This window comes from Chamaea fasciata, unplaced genomic scaffold (assembly GCF_029207755.1).
Source record: "Chamaea fasciata isolate MVZ Bird 193981 ecotype frontalis unplaced genomic scaffold, bChaFas1.0.hap1 SCAF_806, whole genome shotgun sequence".
NCBI lineage: Eukaryota > Metazoa > Chordata > Aves > Passeriformes > Sylviidae > Chamaea > Chamaea fasciata.
Genome location: NW_027094891.1, coordinates 3,705 through 24,071, shown reverse-complemented (window position 1 = coordinate 24,071; position 20,367 = coordinate 3,705). Strand labels below are relative to the sequence as shown.

Sequence of the window (20,367 nt, the reverse complement as noted above, 5' to 3'; positions counted from 1 at the left end):
TTACTGGGATGATCCAGGATTCCTGCGGGCGGGAATGGCCTTGGGAAGAGCCCCTGGATGGGCAGGAGGTTTTTGGGAGGTGGAGAGCTCTGGTGGACCTCGGGGCCTCTCTTTGAAAGGCCGTTAAATCCCAAGTGCCAAGGCACAGAGAGACTCTCCTGGAGAGAAGGAGGAGCCTCAAATCCCACCTGGAGCCACCCTGGAAAGACGTTGGGAAATTTCGTTTCTTGGATGGGGCACTCAGATCCTTGGGGAAAGCCTTTGGAGCAAAAAAAATCGAGGTTCTCCACTCCTATTCCTCTGTCACTTGGAGCTCAGGACTGGTCGTTCCCAGGAGATTTTCCTCCCTGGATTGACCCACGAGGGGAAAAAAAAAAATCTCCAAAGGAATCCAAACTGACCCAATGTAATTGGATTTAATTATCGTTTAATCAAACCTGGCCCTGCCATGAGATGCTGGTTTACTGAGCGTGATAACCAAACCAATGTAATTTGATTTAATTATCGTTTAATCAAACCTGGCCTTGCCGTGAGATCCTGGTTTACAGATTATGATAGCTAACCAATCTAATTAGATTTAATTATCGTTTAGTCAAACCTGGCCCTGCCGTGAGATCCTGGTTTACAGATTATGATAACTAACCAATCTAATTAGATTTAATTATCGTTTAGTCAAACCTGGCCCTGCCATGAGATCCTGGTTCACCGAGCGTGATAACCAAACCAATGTAATTGGATTTAATTATCATTTAATCAATGATAATTAAATCAAAAATCATTGGTTTAGGTAATCAAACCTGGCCTTGCCACCAGATCCTGGTTTACGGAGCCTGATAAACAAACCAATGCAATTTGATTTACATCAAATTATCAATTTGATTTAATTATCGTTTAATCAGACCTGGCCTTGCCACCAGATCCTGGTTTACAGATTATGATAACTAACCAATCTAATTAGATTTAATTATCGTTTAATCAGACCTGGCCCTGCCGTGAGATCCTGGTTTACTGAGCGTGATAACCAAACCAATGTAATTGGATTTAATTATCATTTAATCAATGATAATTAAATCAAAAATCATTGGTTTAGGTAATCAAACCTGGCCTTGCCACCAGATCCTGGTTTACGGAGCGTGATAACCGAACCAATGTAATTGGATTTAATTATCATTTAATCAATGATAATTAAATCAAAAATCATTGGTTTAGTTAATCAAACCTGGCCTTGCCACCAGATCCTGGTTTATGGAGCCTGATAACCAAACCAATGCAATTTGATTTACATCAAATTATCAATTTGATTTAATTATCGTTTAATCAAACCTGGCCTTGCCACCAGATCCTGGTTTACGGAGCCTGATAAACAAACCAATGTAATTGGATTTAATTATCGTTTAATCAGACCTGGCCTTGCCACCAGATCCTGGTTTACAGATTATGATAACTAACCAATCTAATTAGATTTAATTATCATTTAATCAAACCTGGCCCTGCCGTGAGATCCTGGTTTACGGAGCGTGATAACCAAACCAATGTAATTGGATTTAATTATCATTTAATCAATGATAATTAAATCAAAAATCATTGGTTTAGGTAATCAAACCTGGCCTTGCCACCAGATCCTGGTTTACGGAGCCTGATAACCAAACCAATGCAATTTGATTTACATCAAATTATCAATTTGATTTAATTATCGTTTAATCAGACCTGGCCTTGCCACCAGATCCTGGTTTACCGAGCGTGATAACCAAACCAATGCAATTTGATTTATATCAAATTATCAATTTGATTTAATTATCGTTTAATCAGACCTGGCCTTGCCACCAGATCCTGGTTTACACATCACGATAAGCAAACCAGCGTAATTGGATTTAATTATCATTTAACCCAAGCGCTCACGGAGTAGGAACTCCTGGCCTTTAGGGTCTCTCCCAACCCCAAATCAATTCAGGATCCCACGATTCCATAAATCCAATAAATCCACTCTTTCCACCGCTACCACGTGTGCAAACAAAAAAAAATAAAAAATCGGAAAACCAGACGGAACGGGAATTTTCTGGCGGCAAATCCTACCCTGATTTTCACGGGGCTCTGCCCTGCATCCAGATTTTCCCCCTTTCATCCTTTTTACTCCCCTCTAGCGAGACACCAGCAGCGCTCGGGCTGCGGAGCTGCGAGGGATCCGGAGTTTTTTTGAGGAATGGGAAGGCTGTGAAGGGCGGGATCAGCAGCACGGGGGCGGGGGGGGGATGGAAGCACGAAGAAAGGGTTTTCCAGATGGGGAATTTCTGCAAAGTTTCTCCGAGCCGCTGATTCAGACGTTGTTAAGGACACATCTGGATTCGGGGGGTTTGCTGCTTTGAGAGATAAACGAAGCCAGAAAATCTCTCTCCTTGCTTTTCTTGTCTCCTTTTTCTTTTTTCCTTTCTTTTTTTCTTTTTTTAACAGGAAAATGTAACTATAAAATGGTTTTTTTTTAACAGAAAAATGGGATTAAATAAAAAGAAAAATGGGATAACATTCACCAAACGGGATAATATTCACGAGAGGCACAGGACAGGCCCTGATTTCCAAAGCCTCGGGGAAGACTTGGGGCGCTGACGATCCCGTTCCCCTCGCCCGCAGAGATTCCAGGCTCTCCAACCCTCCCAAATCTGGAGAGAGGCTGGGATCAGCTCTCACGAGAGACGCCCCGGTTTAGCCCCAGACACTCCAGTTTACTCCCAGACACCTCCATAAAAAATCATCTTTAGGTTCCTTTCCGACCCCAACCATCCCGGGTTTCTCGGGTTCTGCTCCCAGGAGCGCACACCAGACCGAATCCGTAGGCACGGAATGAGGACGGCACCTCGGGGGTTAACCGGAATTACGAGCACAGCATCTCTCCGATGATTTTTTTAATTCCTCCGCTGACTTTCAAAACCTCGGCCCTGACACTTTGCTGGCACCCCTCGGCGGATGAAACAATCCGAAACCCGCTCCTGTGCCGTCACAAAGTTGTCCCCTTTTCCCGGGACCTCCAGGGAGCTCCAGGGTCGCTGCTTGGAACAATGGAGCTCCGATAAAGCTGCCCTGCCACACGCTGGGCCCTTCCCATTGTCTTTGGGCCTGGATTCTCCGGGAATTCCCGGGAAGCCGTAAAACCCTGGCGCTGCAGACGAGCAGGAGCAGGAGAAGACAGGGGTTGAGGTTGGATTTTAGGATGGCCCGTCCTGCTGGCGGTTCCCGAGCTCAGCCAACCTCCCAAGTTGTTGGTTTTGACTCCCCTTTCCCTGGGATTTTGGGAGATGGAGATCCTCCCTTTCCTCAGGATTTTGGGAGATGGAGATCCTCCCTTCCCTCAGGATTTCAGGAGATGCAGATCCTCCCTTTCCTCAGGATTTTGGGAGATGGAGATCCTCCCTTTCCCTGGGATTTCGGGAGATGGAGATCCTCCCTTTCCCCGGGATTTTGGGAGATGGAGATCCTCCCTTTCCTCAGGATTTTGGGAGATGGAGATCCTCCCTTTCCCCGGGATTTTGGGAGATGGAGATCCTCCCTTCCCTCAGGATTTTGGGGGATGGAGATCCTCCCTTTCCCTGGGATTTTGGGAGATGGAGATCCTCCCTTTCCCTGGGATTTCGGGAGATGGAGATCCTCCCTTTCCCCGGGATTTTGGGAGATGGAGATCCTCCCTTTCTCCAGGATTTTGGGAGATGGAGATCCTCCCTTTCCCTGGGATTTCGGGAGATGGAGATCCTCCCTTTCCCTGGGATTTCGGGAGATGGAGATCCTCCCTTCCCTCAGGATTTTGGGAGATGGAGATCCTCCCTTTCCCTGGGATTTTGGGAGATGGAGATCCTCCCTTCCCTCAGGATTTTGGGAGATGGAGATCCTCCCTTCCCTCAGGATTTCGGGAGATGGAGATCCTCCCTTTCCCTGGGATTTTGGGAGATGGAGATCCTCCCTTTCCCTGGGATTTTGGGAGATGGAGATCCTCCCTTCCCTCAGGATTTTGGGAGATGGAGATCCTCCCATTCCTGGGATTTCGGGAGATGGAGATCCTCCCTTTCCCCAGGATTTCGGGAGATGGAGATCCTCCCATTCCTGGGATTTCGGGAGATGGAGATCCTCCCTTTCCCTGGGATTTCGGGAGATGGAGATCCTCCCTTTCCCCGTGATTTCGGGAGATGGAGATCCTCCCTTTCCTCGGGATTTCGGGAGATGGAGATCCTCCCTTTCCCCAGGATTTCGGGAGATGGAGATCCTCCCTTTCCCTGGGATTTTGGGAGATGGAGATCCTCCCTTTCCCCGGGATTTCGGGAGATGGAGATCCCGCTCACCCTCCAGCTCATCCTTGGGGAAAGGATGGGTTTGAGCAGCTGTGCTTGGCACCCCTGTTCTTTTGGGGGAGATGGGGGTGAGGGAAATCCTGTTTTTATTCCCCCCAAAGGTGCCATGGCTGCCGCCAGCGTCGGAAAAAGTGGCCGGAAAAATGATCCTGCTGCTGTTGGCTGGACGTGGGGAAGGCAAGGGATCCCTGGGTCTGCGGAATTTGGGGAGAAACGGGCTAAAAAAGCGGCCTGGGGTTCATCGCTTGTCATCTTTATCCAAAGGTCGAGGAGCTCCAGGGAATACAGGCCGCCCTCAGCCCTGGTTTTAAGGGAATTTAGGGAACAGAGGAGAAGGGCCAGGCCAAAAGTCCTTTCCGCTCCGATCCCTGTCTCCTTCACGGCCGGGAAGGGGGGCTGAGGGAAAAGTGTGGGAAGGGGACAAATGCACAATAAATACGATTTGGAGCTGCTGGAGAGATCCAGAGGAGGCCCCGGAGCTGCTCCCAGGCTGGGAGAGCTGGGAATGTTCCCCTGGAGAGGAGAAGGCTCCAGGGAGAGCTCTGAGCCCCTGAGGGGCTCCAGGAGAGCTGGAGAGGGGCTGGGGACAAGGGATGGAGGGACAGGATAAGAGGATCAGGTTCAAATGGAAAGAGAGTCGATTTAGATGGGAAATTGGGAACTGGGAATTCCTGGCTGGGCTGGAATTCCCAGATTTGCTGTGGCTGCCCCTGGATCCCTGGCCGTGCCCAAGGCCAGGTGGGACGCTTGGATCACCCTGGGACAGCGGGAGGTGTCCCTGCCATGGGGGGGACAAGACCACCCAGTGCCCCCCCTGCCATGGGCAGGGACACTTCCCACTCTCCCAGGCCGCTCCAATCCCCCGTCCAGCCTGGCCTCGGACACTTCCAGCTGATTGTTCACTCCTAAATATTTTATCTGGAAGGAATATGAGGAAACGCTTCCCCGGATTCCTTCACGGCCAAAGGAGGAATCAAACCTCCAGGGCTGTCCATTCCCATCCTCCAGCGGTAATTTTCCCTTCTCCCCGAGGAAGGAGCCCAGGGGGAGCTGTTAATCCTCCGGGGCTCTGATGGCTTTAACACGCTTTGCTCTTTCGCAGAGGAGCGCTTTCCCTCCCGAGCCGCTCTGTGTGGAAATAATCCCCATTTATTCCGGGCCCAGGACACCGGCTTGCTCTGTTGGCCGCTTTGGCCAACCTTAAAATTATCCCGGCACGGCTAAAAACCGGGGGAAAATAAAAAAAAAACCCCAACTCCCCACCTCAACAAACTTCCCCGGCTGGAGATGTGTTTATTTAGGTGTGGATATCTCCAGCTATCTATAGGTCCGGGTCTATTTCCAGAGATAGCCAGCAAAAAAAAAAAAAAAAAAAAGAAAAAAAATTATATAAATATAAATTTATATAAATTTATAACCACAGACAGCTGGGGTGTGGTGTGGTTTTTTTTTTTTTTTTTTTTTTTTTTTGGTTCTTTTTTCCCCTTCTAAAAGCCCAGTTTCTTAAAATTCCCTCTGGGTTGCATCTGCTCGGAGCCGGCCACGATCTCCTGGCAAAGCTCGGGGTAAAATGCAGCTGTTTGGTGGTGACGCAAAGATGCCGCTCCCCGGGGAGGGAAATAATAATAGAAAACCATCTCTCGCTCGAGACGACGGCTCTGTGTGGCCAAATTCCCCCCCCTGCTCTGACATCTCTGGACGTATTTAATCCGTGAAAAAAGAGATATCAAAGGAAGGTTTATTAATCCCAGGGCTGCAGAGCCGCATTTAAAGTTTGACACGAGGCTCTGCGTGAGCGAAGTCATCGCCACGCTGAGGGGAAAAAAAAAAAGCGTTTTTTCATCCTCTCTTTTATTTCCAGGGTGGTTTTCATACCCCCAGGCCCGTGAAACCTGCAGTGGATGCACTTTATTTGCCGCAAGAATTTTTTATCACCTCTGTGACAAAATCAGGGAACTCTGTGACAAGGCACAGAGTCGCTGAGGGCAGGGCCGAGGAAAAGACCTCTTGCAAATATAAACTTAATAATAATAATAATAATAAATTAACAAATTGATGCCATTAAAAAGCATTTTTTTTGATCAAGGTAGGATTTCAAAGCTGGCAGGAACATCAATTTTTTTTTCCCCCGTGTTCTTCGCCCTGGGTAAGCACCACTGAAGTAAGACCAGCCTGGCCATTTAATCTCAACGGCGATGACGGCTTAATTCGCCTTAATATTAAATATTACTCCATTCGCCTTTGTAGCAGAAAACCCCTGCCCAAAGATGCCTCAGGATAACAAGGACGAGGATTTTGGGCTGGGTAATTAAGCCAGCTCGTTAAGGGAGAGCTCGTGAGGAGCAGTGATTTCCCAGGAGGATAAAAAACGAGGTGACACCTCCTGCGAATGTCTCCGCTGGGAAGCACGGCCCAAGTCCCCTGTGACCGCTCAGGGGACACTGATCAAGCCCACCACAGATTTTTCTTTTCAGGGGGACACCGACAAAGCCAGGCACATCAAACCCGTCACAGGTTTTGCTTTCAGCCTTTTAAATCGTCCCCCTCCCCCGAGGTGGAAAGTCTCCATTTCTTCCTTATGTTGGACAAAAAAAAAAAAAAACAACAAAAAACCAAACCTGGATAACTCTGTTCCTCTTTTTGTGTTCTTTTCCCTCCTCTTCCTTTCCCAATTCAAGTCCTGCCTGGATGGCCTTTCCCTAGGGGAAATCTGGGATCAGGGGAGACCGGCTGGACAATCCCCACCCCAGGGTGGGGCTGAGGGCAGCGGGGCAGAGGAGAGGATCTCAGAGAAGTCAGAAGTCTCTGGACACAGAATTAGCAAAGCTCTGAGGCAGAGAACAAAAGTCGGAAGAATATTTTGGGGTCCTATTGCTACACAGGCCTCACGGGGTCGGACAAATCCAGGTTTGGGAACGGCCAGGATTTCCAACCCGCAGTGAGCAGGTAAGTGGCGTTTAGAATGTCACAGTCTGCGGGGGAATTTGTCATCATTTCAGTTCGAACTGAGCGGGTTTTTTTCCCCGATGTTTTATGTTTATCAACGTTTGTCAACGTCCGTGCACGGATCAAGGCGCTCGATGCCTCCAACTCCTGCTCCAGGATCTTCCCAGAAAACTCTGGGGCTAAAACGGGGTCTGGAACTGGGGAAAGTCCCACCAAACTGGTTCTGGAAGGGAACATCACCCGGCCCTTTGCTGGAGTTGGGCGGAGCAGCGCCCGGCGCACACGACCTTCTGCTCCTCGTCCGTGTGAGGGAAAACACTCAGCAGCTCAAAGAACTCGTTCCCTCCTTCTGCCTCGTGTCCCTATTTCCCTAAATCGCTTCATTCATTGGTTTGTTTCAGGATTAAGGAGACAAAAACCCCAAAACTCCCCCAGAAAACAAAACAAAACCCAACAAAAAAAACCCCCCAAAACACACCAAAAAAACCCCGAAACCAACCAACAAAAAACACCAAAAAACCCCCCAAAAACCCAATTCTGTGAATAGATTTACAATTAAGAAGATTGTCCCAAAGAGCCTCATGTCCTTATTTCCCTGAATCGCTTCCTTCATGGGTTTGCTTCACTCTCGAGGAGAAAAATCAACCAAAAAAAAGAAAACCAAAACCAAAAAACCCAACAAAAAACCCCCAAACCAAACAAACCCCAAAAACACACAAAACCCCCCCAAAAACCAAAAAACAACCAAAAAACTTAGTTCTGTGATTAGATTTACAATTAAGAACATCGTACTGAAGAGCCTCACGTCCTTATTTCCCGAAATCGCTTCCTTCATGGATTTGCTTCACTCTCGAGGAGAAAAATCAACCAAAAACCAAAAAAACCACCAAGAAACCCCAACAAAAAAACCCAAAATAAAAACACCAAAAAAAACCCCAAACCAAACTCTGTGATTAGATTTACAATTAAGAACATTGTCCCGAAGGGCCTCACGTCCTCATTTCCCTAAATCGCTTCATTCATGAGTTTGCTTTGCTCTTAAGGAGAGAAAAAAACCCCCAAAAAACCCCCCAAAACCCAAAAAACCCCAAAAAACCCCAACAAAAAAACAACAAAAACGCACACACAAAACAACCAACAGAAAACACAAAAAAAACTTTCCAGAAAATCCAGCTCTGTGATTAGATTTACAATTAAGAACATTGTCCCAAAGGGCCTCACGTCCTTATTTCCCTAAATCGCCTCATTCATGAGTTTGCTTCACTCTTGAGGAGAAAAATCAACCAAAAAACAAAAAAAACAACAAAAAACCCCCAAAACCCAAAAAAACCCCCAAAACCACACCCAAAACCCACCCAACTAAAAACAACCAAAAAACCCAGTTCTGTGATTAGACATCATCCTGAAGAGCCTCACGTCCTCATTTCCCTAAATCGCTTCATTCATGGGTTTGCTTCACTCTTGAGGAGAAAAATCAACCAAAAAACAAAAAAAACAACAAAAAACCCAACAGAAAACCCCCAAAAACCAAAAAAAACCCCCAAAAAGACACCCAAAAACCACCCAACTAAAAACAACCAAAAAACCCAGTTCTGTGATTAGACATCATCCTGAAGAGCCTCACGTCCTCATTTCCCTAAATCGCTTCATTCATGGGTTTGCTTCACTCTTGAGGAGAAACAAAGCAAAACAAAACAAAACAAAACAACCCAAAACCCCCCAAAACCAAAAAAAACCCCACACCACCAACAACAACAAAAACCCAACCAAAACCCAAAACAAAACCACCAAAAAAACCTAAAACCCCCAACTCTGTGGTTCTATTTACGATTAAGAACCTTGTCCCGCGGGGCCCCCGGATCATCCCGGAGGAAGTCGTGGTTAGATCCTTATCTCCAGCTGTCTGGGATCGTCCTCCCTGCAGCTGATCAGCCCCTAACGCCACGTCCCCCCTGTAGCCACGGGGACTCTTCCAAGAACCGCTGGAAAACCAGAGGGTTCGGGAGAAATTCTTCGGGAATTTCGAGTGCGTGTGGGTGGGGAACGTCACTCTCCGTGGGATGAGGAGAGGTCACATCCTCCCGAGGGACACCAGCTTTCCTGTCACCTTAGCACAGAATTCCTTCCGGACTTCCAGCATGGGGAGGCAGGAAATTTCTGGCAGCTGCTATTTTGAGCTGAATAGAAACAAATTATATTAATCTGATTTTTTTTTTTTGTAAATTTATGGCTCACAGATTTTTTTTTTAAAATTTATTTATTTTTTTTTTCCCCATGTGCTTGGAAACCCTTTTCCAGCTTTGGGCTGAGGTCACTGCTTCCAAATTGTGACTACGCCAGAATTAATTCCAGATCGTGGAACACCAGTTAGGTTTGGGTGGGAAGGGGTTTTAGGGATTATCCCATTCCATCCCCTCTCATGGCAGGGACACTTCCCACTATCCCATGTTTCTCCAAGCCCCGTCCCACTTGGCCTGGGACAATTCCAGGGATCCAGGGACGGCCGCAGCTTCTCTGGGCACCCTGTGCCAGGGTGGTTTTGTAACAAAGTGTTTTTTTAAAGAGAAAGTTATAGCAAAACCAAGTTTGATTATTGACATCTGGTGTAACCATAATTAATTCTTACGTTAGCCGTAAGAAGGAAAAGAAAACTTCGGGGAGAAAAACGCTTTGAAGGTTTCATTCCAATTCTTACTAATTTTCTTTCTCTCCTGTGATTTTATTAGTAAACCTGTCTTCATACCCTTTTAAATTTAAACCTACTTTACTTCTCTCCTGACCCTATCTCGCAACAAAAAAAGGAGTCAATTATTCTGACAGACACCCAAACCACTGCACGTAAGTCGGGAAACAGAAATAAACGAACCCAAAACCACGACGCGGGGCCTCCACACCCTCCCAGCCAGGAGTTCCTAATTCCCAAAATCCCACCTAAATCTCCTTCTTTCAGCTCGAAGCCATTCCCTATGTCCTGTCCCTCCATCCCTTGTCCCCAGTCCCTCTCCAGCTCTTCTGGAGCCCCTTCAGGTCCTGGAATGTTCTGGAAGCTCTCCTTGGAGCCTTCTCCTCTCCAGGGGAACATTCCCAGCTCTCCCAGCCTGGCTCCAGCCCCGGAGCAGCTCCATGGGATTCTCTGGATCTCTCCAGCAGCTCCAGGTCTTTCCTGTGGATTTTGGGCTGCAGGGCTGGGGCAGCTCTGCAGCTGGGGAATCACCTGAGCTCGGGGGCAGAGGGGCAGGATCCCAGCCCTGGATCCCTTTTCCCAGCAGAAAATTCCAACTTGACTTCCCTGGGAATTCCATCCCGGCCAGGAATTCCCAATTCCCAATCTCCCATCCAGCCCTGCCCTCTGGCAGTGGGAAGCCATTCCCTGTGTCCTGTCCCTCCATCCCTTGTCCGCAGTCCCTCTCCAGCTCTCCAGGAGCCTCTTCAGGCCCTGGAATTTTTCCTTGGAATCTTCTCCTCTCCAGGGGAACATTCCCAGCTCTCCCAACCCCTTGCTCCTGGTTTGATTCCACAGGCACTTGGGATTTGGGACATCCCACGGACAACCACAGGAAAGTTGGAATTTTTGATAACAACCCGGCAGCAAAAAGGATTTCCTGCCGGTGCCATGGAACAACCTCAAGAGCCTCCAACCACTTCTGAGCGTCCCCGAGACCTCTCCAATTTCCCCCAAGATCTCCTCGGGAACGGGACCACGGCAGCTGCAGGAAACTTTTCTGCCTCTGAGGACAATTTTCCAACCGAACCGTTGCCCATCAAAGCGCTCTGAGGTGGCTTTGGCCAGCTCAGGAGAGGGTTTTCCAAGAGGAGGAAGATTTGGGATTTCCAAGAGGAGTTTTAAATGAGAGATGGGTTTTAAATGAGGCACAGATCTGTGGGTTAAGCCCGGCACGAGGCCAGAAATTCCTGCTCCCTGCAGGAATGGGAATCTAGTTTGACCAGTAAGGCCAGAAAGACACCGGCCTCGTCCTCCCGTCCCGAATCAAACTCCGAAAACTCCATAAACCAAAATCCCAAATAAACTTCTCTCTTTCCGCTCTAACACCCTGACGGGCGTGAGCGAAACTCTTTCCGTGTCCTCCAGTGACAGTCACGTGAATTAAATCTTATCTCCGAGCTGTCCATCGTACCCATCTCGTTAATTAACGAGATTATTGCTCAAAACCAGACAACTCGGGATTGGGGTGGCGGGGATCCCCCCCACCTCGCGATGCCCCCAGAGCGTGCCGAGCCCTGGTGGGGCGAAAAATTCCTGGCTTCACACAGAAATTCAACATTCACAGGGAAACTCGTGGCGCCTACCCTTTCCCTCGTCTCGTTGGTGAGGAACTTGGCGCACTCGCTGTAGTTGGCCCAGGTGCGGTTGTTGCCCGGCACCAGCTCCCAGCTCCCGTTCAGGTCACACCGGCGGTAAGCGTGGCCTGCCGAGAGAGAGGGAGGGAAAACGGATTTGTAGGGAATTCCCGAAGCCCGACACAAGGCTCACACGGTCTCGTGCACCCGCGTGCGAACTCCGAGATAAAGTGTTGATTGTTATTAATTGTATTAATTGTTACGGCAGCAATATTAGTGATGGCGCCTCGTGGGCTTCACTGGGTACGGCAAATGATGAACAACGCCATCAAAAGAGTTTTTTTCCGTTCAAAAAATGGATTTGTGGAGGATTCCCAAAGCCTGACTGAAGGATCAAATGGTCTTGTGCACCCGCGTGCGAACTCTGAGATAAAGTGTTGATTGTTATTAATTGTATTAATTGTTACAGCAGCAATATTAGTGATGGCGCCTCGTGGGCTTCACTGGGTACGGCAAATGATGAACAACGCCATCAAAAGAGTTTTTTTCCGTTCAAAAAATGGATTTGTGGAGGATTCCCAAAGCCTGACTGAAGGCTCAAATAGTTTTGTGCACCCGTGTGCAAACTCTGAGATAAAGTATTGATTGTTATTAATTGTATTAATTGTTACAGCAGCAATATTAGTGATGGCGCCTCGTGGGCTTCACTGGGTACGGCAAACGATGAACAACGCCATCAAAGGAGTTTTTTCCGCTGAAGGAAAAGGGGAAGAGGTGGAAAACGGATTTTTAGGGGATCCTCCAGGCCTGACTGAAGGCTCGCAGAGTCTCGTGCACGCGCGTGCAGACTCTGAGATAAAGCATTGATTGTTATTGATTGCATTGATTGTTATTGATTGCATCGATTGCTACAGCGGCAATATTGGCCATAGCGCTCTGTGGGATTCACCGCGTGGGGCACACAGGGGTGAGTCCCAGCCCTCAGCCCCTCGTGGAATACTCAGGACAGACTGGGATTATCCTGCCTTGCTCTCTGGAAGCCCCAGCTCCGAGCAGAGAGTCTGAATTCCCTCCTTTTCCCCTCCTTGGGTGCTTGGAGAATTCACGGAGTGTGTTCTGATCATTTCTAAAAACACCCTCAGACTGCCCGGCACCGCTGGCCAGCCGTGAAAAGCGGAGCCCAAGGGAAATCTGGGATCAGGAGGAATTCCCACATTCTGCTCCCAGACACCCAGCGGGGCTCCGGACACGGAATTAACAGAGCCCCGAGGAGGAGAATTGAAGTTGGAAGAATATTTTTGGGGTTCTGTTGCTTCCAAACAAATCCAGGTTTGGAAATCTCCAGGATTTAAAATCTGCAGTGAGGAGGTCATTGGTGCTGAGAACGTTGCAATCTGTGTGGGAAATTTGTCGTTATTTCAGTTCAAACGGAGCTTTTCTTCCAATAATTTATGGGGAAAAAAAAATTAAAATTAAATGTAAATAGATGTAAAAATTATTTAAATAAATGCAAAAATTTTGAAAAATTAAATAATAAAAAAATTAAATAATAAAGTTTTAGAAATAAATAATTAACATTTAAAATAAATTTTTGTTTAAATAAATGTTAAAAAATATTAATTTTCATCCAATAACTCCAATAAATTATGTTTATCGATGTTCATCAATAAACAATGGCCTCTTCTTTCCTTCCTTCTCCTGTTTGGAGGGGAGGCACCGTGTGAGAGAAAAAAAAGGGATGCTGAGGGGAATTTTGGATTTCCTGGCTGTCGGGGATGTCCTTCGTGCACCCCCTAAGCTCTATTTTACGTAAAAAATAAATTTTGAATGTAAATAGATGCAAAAATCATTTTAAAAAAAGTAAAAACAAATAAATAAAATTTTAAATAAAAAAATTAAAATAATTTAAAAAATAAATAATTTTTTTTTTTAAAAAAATAATATTTCAAATCAATATTAATTGAAATAAATGTAAAAAATAATATTTTTCTTCCAATAATCTGAATAAATTATGCTTATCAATAAACATCGGCCTCTTCTTTCCTTCCTTTTCCCTGGGTTTACTCCCGCCTGGAAGGGAGGCACCGTGTGAGGAACCCAAGGGCTGCTGGGGGGAATTTTGGATGTCCTTTCCGCAACCCCCCAAGCCCTTTTCGATTTACAAAAAAAAAAAAAATAATTAAATGTAAATATATGTAAAAACTATTTAAATAAACGTAAAAAAATTAAATAAAAATTAATATTTTAAATAAATATTAATTGAATAAATACTAATTGAAATAAATGTAAAAAAAATAATAATTTTCATCCAGTAACTCCAAGAAATTACGTTTATCAGTGTTCACCAATAAACAACGGCTGCTTCTTTCCTTCCTTCCTCCTTCTCCTGCTTGGAAGGGAGGCACCGTGAGAGGGGAATAAAGGGCCGCAGCAGGGAGTTTTGGATTTCCTGGAATACCCACACCCACCTTTGTGGTTGAAGTCGTAGATGTACTCGGGGCAGGGCATGGCCACCACCTTGCCGGGCACGCCCTCGGGCCAGCACACGATGCCGTCCCACTCGGGCAGGCAGAAGCCATCTGTGGGGACAGGGGGACAAACAGGGTCACGGCACACGGAAAAGGGACAGAACAGGGGACACCGGCGTCCCCCGGGATGGAGAGGGCTCCCTGTGAAGAACCGACTCCATTCCTTCAGAAAAAACCTGTCCTAGGAATCATCAGCAATTCCTCCTGCGTGTGTGGCTCCACAAGGTGTGAACCGACGCTGTTTCACGGCACAGCGGCGCGGGCTCCGACTTCGGAAGGCCGGAAATGACTTTCTGGGATTAATTTTGGGATGCGTCTCCCTTTGATGCTGTTCTGCACAGACCAATTCGATTGGTGGAACACAGACAAACCTCCTCAATCCCATTGGTCAGAGCAGAGGGACATCACGGAGAAGTCCCTCCTAGGGAAAGGAATGGAAACAAAGGTTCAGTTGCAAAAACGCTTCTCCTGTTTGCAGAAAATTCCCTGGGAAAGGAATTTCAGAAAACCGAAGCGCCTCAGGCACGAAAACCAGGGCTACAGCGAATTCTCCCAAGGACAATTATTATAATTATATTACTATTACTATACTTATTATTATTATCATTAATATCATTATTATCATATTAAAATTATTGTAATATGTCTACTGTTGTGGAATTATTATCCCACAACAACATATATATTACACAAGGAATTCCATTCCATTCCATTCCATTCCATTCCATTCCATTCCATTCCATTCCATTCCATTCCATTCCATTCCATTCCATAATAAATATATTATATACATTATATATATATATAATATGATGTAATGTAATGTAATGTAATATAATGTAATGTAATACAACATATCCCATTCCATTCCATTCCATTCCATTCCATTCCATTCCATTCCATTCCATTCCATAATAAATATATTATATACATTATATATATATAATATATAATGTAATGTAATGTAATGTAATATAATACAATATATCCCATTCCATTCTAAATATTATATATATATATATATATTACATATGTAATGAAATGTAATGTAATATAATATATTACAATATAATATAATATATTCCATAATATAATAAATATATTCCAGAAGGACAAACCGCGTCCAGCTCTGGGATCCCCAGGATCAGGAAGACCTGAAGCTGCTGGAGAGAGTCCGGAGGAGGCAAGTCCAGAGAAGTTTCTCCGAGGGCTGGAGAAACTTCTCTGGAGTTATCTCCTCTGGAGGCAACGAATATTTTAAACCCCTCTGCTCCGGAGCCAGGCTGGGAAAACTGGGAATGTTCCCCTGGAGAGGAGAAGGCTCCAGGGAGAGCTTCCGGAACATTCCAAGGCCTGCAGGGGCTCCAGGAGAGCTGGAGAGGGGCTGGGGACAAGGGATGGAGGGACAGGACACAGGGAATGGCTTCCCACTGCCAGAGGGCAGGGCTGGATGGGAGATTGGGAATTGGGAATTCCTGGCCGGGCTGGAATTCCCAGAGATTTGCTGTGGCTGCCCCTCACAGGGATGACCGGGGTGGGAAGGATGGAGGGATTGATTTCCATGGAATAATCAACAGGGGGCTGTTGGTTGCCATTGGGAATTCTGTCATTTCCACTTTTCCCGAGGGAAAGCAGGATGTGAATTCCCAATAAACTCTGCCCGGTTTCTCCCCCCTTGGAAAACAAGGATCACCAGGAAGAACTTCCTTGTTTTCCACGTGGATGGGAGCTGAATCCAGGGATGATCAGATCGTTGGATAATCCCAAGGATTTGGATTTTGTAGGAATTCCTGAGAAGGATTTAGGGTTTGGGGCTTCTGGGGCAGGGAAGAATGGTTGGGATAGATGGGAATTGGGAAGGAATTCCTGGCTGGAATTCCCAGAGCAGCTGTGGCTGCCCCTGGATCCCTGGAAGTGTCGGAATTACCTGGGAGTCGAAAGGAACGGGAATCACCTGCTCTCATCCACAAAAAAAAAACTACTTCAGGAGCTAAATCCCAACGGGGCCGAGATCTCAGCGCGTCCCACGGATATCAAAGCTCCCGACCACCCAGGAATTCCTCCTCCCTCACCAGTGTGACTTCCCAAGATTAAAGGAAAAACGGGAACGCTTCAAAGCCCTCCGGCCAGTCTGGAGCCCCGACGCCGATTAATCCCCTTTGGTGGTTTTTTAGGACGTGAAAAAGGCCGGAAAAATTCTCCCCCGTTTTAGCAGCTGATTTCTTATCTCTGATTTAGCGGTGGATGAAAAAGGGACCCAGACAAATCAAAGCCTTTCTTCTAAAAGCATCAGCTGGGAGCCAGGGTCAGGAGCTGAAATTCCGCCGCGTCCGCGTGATGATGATAAAAAAAAAAAAGAAAAATAAAAAAGAAAGAGGGAAATACGAATAATTTATTGCGTTTTTCTCTCTGCTTGAAGCCCCACCAGGAGAAGAAAAATACATTTCCTATTTAGGAAAACTGGGGGGGGGGGGGGAGGAAAGAAAAAAAAAATCCTTCCCCTCTGACTCGTTATTTACAGTGGGAAAAAAGAGTTTATTTATTCCTCAGTCCTCTGGAAGGTACAAAAGACAAAAGGAGAAAACAAAAAACCCAAAAAAACAAACCCCAAACCAACGCAGGGCCCCACAGGATTTGGCTCAGGACAAAATGTTGATGTCCTTGAGGTTCTTTTCTGCAGACAAGAGAGTAAATAAAGATTTAATGGAGCCCTCAAAGTGCTCTCGCTTAAAATAAAGTCGGTTCTTGTGACCAAATAAATCAATTCGAGTAAACAGCAAGAGGAAACACAGCGGAGAAACAACTGTGAGAAGGGAAGCAGCCCTCCAAAAGTGCTCTGAAAGGAGAGGGAAAACCTCCCAGTTTTCCAAAACCTTCACGATCTGCAAAGGGCAATTTCGCTTTCGAGAGGTTTCCATTCTCATCCCACCGAAACGTGTGCGGCCAGAAGAGAAGAACGCGCTGAAATTTGTGCTGGAAACGTGGAAAACTGATAAAGAACCGCGCGATTCTTGATTATTTTGGGTACTTTGAGCCTCCCCCCAAAATCCTCCCCAAAAGCTGAAGGGAAAAGGGGTGAGACACCTCTGGAACCCTGCTTGGAGGGGGGACAATTCGGGGAGCCAAGAGCTGCCCTAGAAATATTTAAAAAGACGATTTTTGCATGGAAAAAATTTTCCCCCTCTGCACGGAAAAGATTCCTTAAATGATTTAATCCCGGAGCTGAGTCATTAAAGCTGATAAGAATCCCGCGGGACTCGAAATTCGGGAAGTGAGGCCTGAGCTTCCCACCAGAAGGATCCATCGCTGTGACCAAGACCTGAACCAACCCCAGGGAAATCTCCTCCTCTTCCTCTCCATCCCCTTCTGGCCTCTCTCCCCCCAGATTCCTTGGGGAATTGCTTGGAAAAGATATTCCAGGAAAATCTGGAGGGGTGATAGAACATCTGGGTGATCATTCCCTTCCTGGAATTCCCCGGTGATGGACGAGGAGTTAAGGGCGAGGGGCAGGTGGAGATGTGGGAGCTGCCACCTGGACACCCCGCCTAAAATTCAGGATAACACAGCTGTTCCCTGAAAATCCCGGGAGCCATGGAATTTCGGTCAGGAGCAGGGGTTGCAGGTAGGGAAAGCTGGAACATTCGCAGGTCAAGCCTCTGGAGCTCCTGGAATGATTTGAGGAGCTCCTGGAATGATTTGAGGAGCTCCTACACTTTCCGAAACTCCAGGAAAACCTTTTTCAAATGGAAATACGGATTGATATGGGACTGTTGGATCCACATTCCCGGGGTTGAACACAGCCAGGAGCCGTTCGTCCCCTCCGTGTCCTCACCCTCCTCCTCTCCCATCCCGAATCCCTCCAATCCTTCCATTTGAAGAATTCTTCCATTAAGAATTTTACGGGGTTTAAACCACGGGAGGGTTCATTCCCACTAATTACGAGGAAGAAATTTTCCATAATGAGGGCGCTGGAACACTGGAACAGCTTTTGCAGAGGATTTGTGGATGCCCAATCCCTGGAATCGTCCAGGAAGGGAAAATCCCGTATTCCCCATGGTGCTGGAATCCAAACAAGCCATTCCCTTTCCGTTTGTTTGCCCAGAGAGCTCCTCCAAACATTTTTTTTTTTCCCCTTGAATTTATAAAAAACATTCGCAGTATCAACGCCTTTGGCTTTCTCCCTTTGTTTTCCTTTTCTCCCGGCCGTTTCCTCCGAGGAGACCCAGGCTGGATTCCAAGAGGAAAGCAGAAAACTGGGGAAGTTTTGGCCCGTTAACAATAACAACAATAAGTCAGTCCCCTCCTGGGACACTGGTAACGGCATTCCAAAGCACGGAGGATTCCAAAGGATCCAGTTGGAAAAAGACAATCGAAAAACTCTTGGAATTTTTTTGGTGGAAAGGAGTTCGAGGGTTTCACTGTTTGGATCGATCCAGGTAGTTCAAGACTGGAAAAGTCCAACGTGTCTTTCCTTGGAAGAAGCAGGAGGATTCACGGATGACGGAAGTCCGAAGGGAATTCGCGAAACCGTCCGAAAACCAAGGAGATCTCACCCGTGTGGGATCCCAAAGTGTTTTTTTGGGTGTGTGTCCGTCCTCCAGGCAATCCCAACGGGACGATCCCGTTTATCCCGCAGGGATCTGCCTGCGGGTGGAGCTCCTCCCAATCCAGAGCTGCGTCTCTCACGGATGGGGACAGGGAAGGTGGGAACGGCGCCGGAATTCCGCGTGGTGTGGGGACGTCACCGAGCACTTCAGTGCTGGGGAAATGAGTCCCGAAGGGAAATATGGGATCCCTCCAGGATCCCACCAGCCCCTGTCCACCAGGACATCTCTTGGATCAATCCTTTCCTGTTGAAGGTTGGAATCTCAAGGCATGGAAGTTGAAGTCATTCCGAGATGGGAACGAGCAAAAACCACTCTCAGAATGTCACTGCTGCAGCATTTCCCTTTGGAAGGCAGCAAGGCCAATCCCGGAATACTTTGGGAAGGAGACGGAAAAGGAGAAAAGGAGATGGAAAAGGAGGAAAGGAGATGGAAAAAGGAGAAAGGAGATGAAAAGGAGAAAGGAGATGGAAAAGGAGAAAGGAGATGGAAAAGGAGAAAGGAGATGGAAAAGGAGAAAGGAGATGGAAAAGGAGAAAGGAGATGGATTTGGGAAAGGAGATGGATTTGCTGACCCAAATGCATCCCTCGTTTTGCTCCTGGATTTAACTCCCCCACATGAGCCAAGTCAGAATCCCCCGAATCCCAGAGGCTGCTTTGGTAGAAGAGAGAAAACTTGGACCAGATTTCCTTTTTCCTTTTTCCTTTTTCCTTTTTCCTTTTTTCCTTTTTCCTTTCCTTTCCTTTCCTTTCCTTTCCTTTCCTTTCCTTTTCCTTTCCTTTCCTTTCCTTTCCTTTCCTTCCTTTCCTTTCCTTCCTTTCCTTTCCTTCCTTTCCTTTCCTTTTCCTTTCCTTTCCTTTCCTTTCCTTTCCTTTCCTTTCTTCCTTTCCTTTCCTTTCCTTTCCTTTCCTTTCCTTTCCTTTCCTTTCCTTTCCTTTCCTTTCCTCCTTTCTTTCCTTTCCTTTCCTTTCCTTTCCTTTCCTTTCCTTTCCTTTCCTTTCCTTTCCTTTCCTTTCCTTTCCTTTCCTTTCCTTTCCTTTCCTTTCCCTTTCCTTTCCTTTCCTTTCCTTTCCATGTTTATCCCGGGGCCATGGAATATAAATCACCCGGCAGACCACGGCTGGAACAGACCCGGTGATTGTGGTCACTCCCTTACGGGAAGGACATTTGGGGCACTGGAGGCAGGCGGGGGAGGAGACACCGAAAAAAAAAAAAAGAAAAAGAAAAAGAAAAAAAAAACGAGGCAGCGTTTTGGGATAGGAAGAAGGGAGAAATAATTTTGGGATTGGAAGGGGGAGGAATCGTTTTGGATGGGAAGGGGGGAGGAATTTGGGGATAGGAAGAGGGGAGGAATCATTTTGGGATTGGAAGGGAAAGAAAAATCATTTTGAGATAGAAAGAGAGGAGGAATTGTTTGGGGATGGTAAGAGGGGAGGAATCATTTGTGGATAGGAAGGCGGAGAAGAAATTATTTTGGGATTGGAAGGGGAGAGGAATCATTTTGGGATTGGAAGAGGAGAGAAATCGTTTTGGGGTTGGAAGGGGGTGCTGGGCACTGCCCAGGGCAGAAGTTGTGCCTCCCGTGCAGGGGCAATTCCTGGGATCAGTTCCTGCCCCTTCCTCTGGTGCCATTGCTGGGCCTGGAGCAGAGCCGGGGC

At 46.8% G+C, this 20,367-nt stretch overlaps 1 protein-coding gene across 1 annotated transcript in view; it reads right to left on the bottom strand.

Annotated features, from left to right (window-relative positions):
- LOC136305938 (parathyroid hormone/parathyroid hormone-related peptide receptor-like) overlaps nt 1-14,150 on the bottom strand; it is a gene marked incomplete at its 3' end in the record, with an annotated part of 32,688 nt that extends 18,538 nt beyond the window's left edge. Inside the window, exons 1-2 of the mRNA XM_066209264.1 lie at nt 14,045-14,150; nt 11,586-11,704 (exon numbers count right to left, since the gene is read on the bottom strand). Coding sequence (XP_066065361.1) covers nt 11,586-11,704; nt 14,045-14,084 — 159 coding nt within the window. The remainder of the gene's footprint in view (nt 1-11,585; nt 11,705-14,044) is intronic.
- Between the last annotated feature and the right edge of the window lie 6,217 nt (nt 14,151-20,367).